A 5,230-nucleotide genomic window follows, 5' to 3' on the forward strand; every position below is an offset into this window, starting at 1 on the left:
AGAAATCAAGGAAAAATTAGAAAAAAAATAAAGTGCAAGAAAATTATGCACAAAAAACCCAACCAATATAAAATAGAGAATCAAAAACTTAAGGAAGAAAATAATTCCTTGCAAACTAGAAATGGGGCAAGGAGAAGCTAATAACATTCTAAGACACAAAGAAATAAAACAAAAGTCAGAAGAATGAAAAAATAGAAAAGAATGTGAAACATCCAAAGAACTGATCTGGAGAACAGATTGGGGAGAAATAATATAAAAATATTATATATCTATATATTTAAATATATGGTATCATCAAATTATCTGAAAAAACTGATAAAAAAAAATCTCAGTGTAGTATTTCAAGAAATTATAAAGGAAAATTGCCCTGAAGTTTCCAGTCTTAAATAATCGTAAGTCCTTGACTCCACATCCATGGGAACACAGCTGAACTTCCCAAATGCCTTTGCAGGACTCCCTCATCTAAGGTCATCTATAAACAATAAACTCTTTGGGGTAAAAGGAGCATGATCCATGTATCTTCCCATACTTTTCAGGATCTGGTTCAGTTTTTTAGTGACAATAGGCAATTAATCAGTATTTATTTAAATGGAAGATGGCCTCTTTTCATCTTTTTTTTTTAATATAAACATTTCTTTGGCATTTTTTCCATCACCTTTATTTATAAACAGCCTAAACATTTGATTTATGGCTTACTAGATGCAAATTCCTGAGCAGGCTACTGAAATAAGCTGGTCTCTTACAGCCAGTGAAAAGAAAGCGAAACCTAATATTCTTTTCACTGAAAAAAGAAATTGGGGAATTCCTAGAAAAGGAAGCAGTACTAGATAAAAATACTTTCAATTTTACAATCTGGGACTTCCCCAGGAACAAATCCGTGCACTATTTGTTAAATATCAAATAGATTTATTATAGGAAGCGCCTATAAATACTGATTCCTATGCACATGGCCTCTCAGAAATTCTTCAGCTCTCAGAGCACACTAAGATTAAAAAGGAACATCCAACCTCATCACCATGAACCAAAATGCTATTCTTTGTATAACTCTCCTCTTTTGCTGGCTGTTACTTATTCCTCCTAAGACTCAAGGTAAGAATGCACAGTTATATATTATTGTATTTTAGAGCTTAAATTAGAATTGAATATATACATGTTACTAATATGGAATTGAAATGCTTTAAAGTTTCACTGACTGCTTATGGATGAAAAGGCACTCAGAATAATATACAAAATTTTTATGATTTAAATCAATTTGTCAACATCCAAGAGACAAATCTTCCAAAGCAAACTTAATATTGGGGTTGGTCCAATTAACACAGTAACCTTTTATTATCGATTTTTTTCCTAACTAAACCATCCTGAAATTCATTCATTATGAGAACTTGTAATATTTAAAAGATACTCAAAATTTAGCTTCCTTGTAACCTGGAGCATCTGCCTAGATAAACTCAATGTGCTTTAGTTTGTACAAAGTAAATCTATTCTGTGACAAGTATGTAAATGGAAACAAAAGCTTCCTATGAATATTCTCTGTTATAGTGGCATACTATACTAACTTGTCCTATTCTGCCAATTTCTTTCCCTAAGGATCCCCACTAACAAGAAATATACGTTGTCGGTGCATCAAGTCTCATGGTGTTATCCCCAATGTGAAATCCTTACAAAAACTTGAAATAATTCCTGCAAGTTCTTCATGTCCACATACTGAGATCATGTGAGTAAAAATCTACTTACTATGTGTGCATAGAAAGTATTTTCCCATAACCATTATAGTTTTTAATCAAATATCAAAAGTTTGGGAGAGGGGAAAACAGTACAAGAGAAAGAACACAACTTTTATCTTCAGAAGATCTGGCTTCAACTTCTAGTTCACATATTCATTACCTAGGGGAGAATACGCATGTGACCTAAATTTTTTTGGCCCTTAAGACAATTATACTCATGGCCTACCTCATATTGCTTTGTACATCTAAAAATGCTATTAAAATGTGAGTTCTTATTGCTGAAAAATCACAGAAAAAATCAGTAACAGTTTTGACAATTTCGAACTTTTTGTAAAATTGGACCTAAATTTTTGACTTAATATTTTACAAAGTAAGATGTTCTAGTACAGAAAAAGAAAGTTAATAATAAATTCCTATTTATCATGTTTTAAATCTTTTCCCAATGGTTAAATCATAAACTCTTTTTTTAAATTACAAATTCTCTTTCCTATCAGAAATATATTTGGGGTGTTTTTACTAGAAAAATTAAACTTAGATAACAAAAAGTATGACCTAGTCAGAGCTCAATAAACTTCTATAAAAGTTAATTCATTGAAAGTATAATTACTTTTAGCAATTAAGAATATTTCCCAGCTTCTAAATTCATCTCTTTCCTTAAAAAGATGAGAAAAAAATTAATCAATATGCATTCATTAACCTCTCACTACATGCCATGACCTGTTCTAAGCATTGGACTAACAGATATAATAGATAAAAATAATCCCTATTCATAAGGATCTTACATTTTACCAAGGAAGGCAACATGTGTATACATAAGAGTATATAAAATAGATACTTCAAAATTAATAGATATGTAAGAAAATTATAAACAGTGAGTCATAACAAAAGGAAACTATTTTAAATATGATCTCTAAAGAATGGAGCAAATTCTATCATCTCTCATTTTTACTACAGTTTAGGACAGGTTAGTGGTTTAACATTACACAACAAAAAAGGAAGATTTAAGCCTTAGGATTTGAGAGCTGGGTATTTCCAAGACAATCTGCAGTTCCATTCTAATTATGTAGAGATAAATCTCATTATCACTGAATATAATTATATACTTAAATTCTTCCCTCTGATTAATTCATTTTAGTGCCACAATGAAGAGAACCCAGGAACAAAGATGTCTGAACCCTGACTCCAAGAAAATAAAGGATTTAATCAAATTTATTAACAAGAAAAAGTAAGTTTTCTGAGATTTCTAAGTGATGCTTCTCTCCAAGAAACAATACACTCAGAAAGAGAGAAATAGCAAGTATTGGAGTTTGTCCATCTAGCATTGGAAATTAAACTTCATGTGGTCTAACTTCAAGCCATATGTATTACTCCTTTTAAAAGGGATTCTCATGTATGATGTCCTGGTTAATTCCAATTTCAAGGAACCCAATCAAAATAATAAAATCAGATTTTGATAATTTGGATGGATCATACCATCCAGATATAGATCAATAGTGAATATTTTCATCAGGTTTCATAATCAAGTGATGAATTGGCCCATATTCTAGAAGGGCCCAATGAATAAGTAGATTTACAAGTTTTTCACCTTATTTCCAGACCTTAACTTCCACTCTGGGGATTCAATTTCAACAAGATTTAGAGCAGAGGCCAAATCAATTACAAAACAAAACTTTTAAAATTTATACTTTTTTTTTTATAGGTCTAGAGACGCTTCTAATCAGAAGTAAAGATTGCCAAGCAACTCATGAAATGATGGACTAGAATGTGACCGAATATGGCTCTTCTCCTTCATGACAATAACTCTTGTTACCATATAAATTAAAATTCAGCATTTACATATGTTTTAAAGTTTACAAAATACTTTACATGTTATATCATTTGATCCTCACAATAACCCTGTGAGGTAGGTGCTATTATTATTATACAAAAGAAGCTATTTAGGTTGAGATTAAGGGACTTGCTCAGTGTCATATTGCTAGTGAACAATTGAGACAGGATTTGAATTTGGATCTTTCTCTCTCCAATGGATATTTTAAAAATAAATGTTTTTGTCCAGTATGAAAATAAATGGTTCATTATATAGTGGAAAGTATGCTAGACTTCAGAATCAAAGAAAATACTCTGTCCTGTATGACCTGTATAACCTTGAGAAGTGACTCTGGAACTCTCTAGAACTCTGTTTCCTCATTTGCAAAATGATGAACTTAAAAACCTCTGAATGCCTTACCATACTAGATCTCTGCTCTGAGCATTCAGTTAACAGTTCTTTTCTAGCATGATCCCCAAATCTCTGAGGTTATTATCAGTCCCTGTTCAAGACTAGCCTGTCCCTCCTCCAATGTTCCTTTGTTGTTAAGCTGTTATAATAACTGGATGACAGGATTTCATGAGGGGATGAGCAAGACATGCTATATGCTGCTTCTATATAGATTAAAATCCTGTTTAGTTACTATATACTTCTACTTTTTTTCTGATACAGTTCCCCATTTTGTTGTTTTTTGAACTTACACATCAAATAAATGAGCATATATGATAGAACAGAAAGAAAGGATTATACATTAATCTTCAAGTATCTGTTATCTACTGTATGCTTTTCTTAAATATATAATAAATTGTTGAGTTCTAAAATATACTAAATTGTTGATATAATAAAATATAATAATTGTTAAGTTTTAAGTTTCAAAGTAGTCTTGTTTGTCTGTGATGCTTTCTGGTTTCCTTTTATTCTTCTTCCAACTCTCCAAATTTTTCTCTTTTCTTATAATGATCATGAAGGGGAAAAAGTATACTTTTTATGATGCTATACTCCATATTTCTTTTTTTCTTTTTTTCCTACCAAATATTTTTAGTTCCCCTTCTCCTCCCCTTGAGAAACAAAAAAGAAAAACTGTTATAACAAATATCCAACAAATTCCCATAATGGCCATATCCAAAAATGTATATCTTATTGTGTAGTTTGATTTATCAGCTCTCTGTCAAGAGTGTGCTTCATGACTAATCTTCTAGAGTCATAGAGTGTTATTATATTGCTCAGTTTCTTGTATTTGAAAGTCTTTGTCTTTTTCTCTACAATGTTGTTACAATATAGAGTATTTTCCTATTTCTACTCATCTCACTTTGTATCAATTCATAAAAATATTTCTAAGTTTTTTAGAAATTGTCCTTTTATTTCTTATAGCACAATATTTCATATGTTCACATACCATAATTTGATTAGCCAGTCCCAAATTAATGGGTACTCTCTCCAAAAAATGTGCAAAAAATGTTTTTGTCTATGTTGATCCTTTCCCTCTTTCACTCATCTCTATGGGGTCCTCTACTTCTCTTTTAAAGTACACAGTCTTCAACAAGGCTCCCCGAGTTAAGAAATGTATATACATATATACATATAAGTATATGTGTATACACACAAATATAGAAGGAATATGTCTTACACATATATTCCCTATATTTTAATTTGCTATGTTTATATCATTTATGTAAATAACAATTAAAAAGGAATGATA

The 5,230-nt window shown here is 30.8% G+C and overlaps 1 protein-coding gene across 1 annotated transcript; it reads left to right on the forward strand.

Annotated features, from left to right (window-relative positions):
• The first annotated feature begins 915 nt into the window (after window positions 1-915).
• LOC127542092 (C-X-C motif chemokine 10-like) lies at window positions 916-4,393 on the forward strand. The gene is made up of 4 exons (XM_051967608.1): window positions 916-1,089; window positions 1,588-1,714; window positions 2,860-2,949; window positions 3,424-4,393. The coding sequence occupies exons 1-4, from the start codon at window positions 1,017-1,019 to the stop codon at window positions 3,449-3,451; spliced, it is 318 nt and encodes a 105-aa protein (XP_051823568.1). The 5' UTR covers window positions 916-1,016; the 3' UTR covers window positions 3,452-4,393.
• The last annotated feature ends 837 nt before the right edge of the window (window positions 4,394-5,230 follow it).

This window comes from Antechinus flavipes, chromosome 6, assembly GCF_016432865.1.
Source record: "Antechinus flavipes isolate AdamAnt ecotype Samford, QLD, Australia chromosome 6, AdamAnt_v2, whole genome shotgun sequence".
NCBI classification, from domain to species: domain Eukaryota; kingdom Metazoa; phylum Chordata; class Mammalia; order Dasyuromorphia; family Dasyuridae; genus Antechinus; species Antechinus flavipes.

Excerpts from the sequence above, each read along its gene's own strand:
- LOC127542092 (XM_051967608.1), top strand. The coding sequence starts at position 1,017 with ATGAACCAAAATGCTATTCTTTGTATAACTCTCCTCTTTTGCTGGCTG. Across the intron at positions 1,090-1,587 it reads TATTCCTCCTAAGACTCAAG|GATCCCCACTAACAAGAAAT; the intron begins GTAAGAATGCAC and ends TCTTTCCCTAAG. Across the intron at positions 1,715-2,859 it reads TGTCCACATACTGAGATCAT|TGCCACAATGAAGAGAACCC; the intron begins GTGAGTAAAAAT and ends AATTCATTTTAG.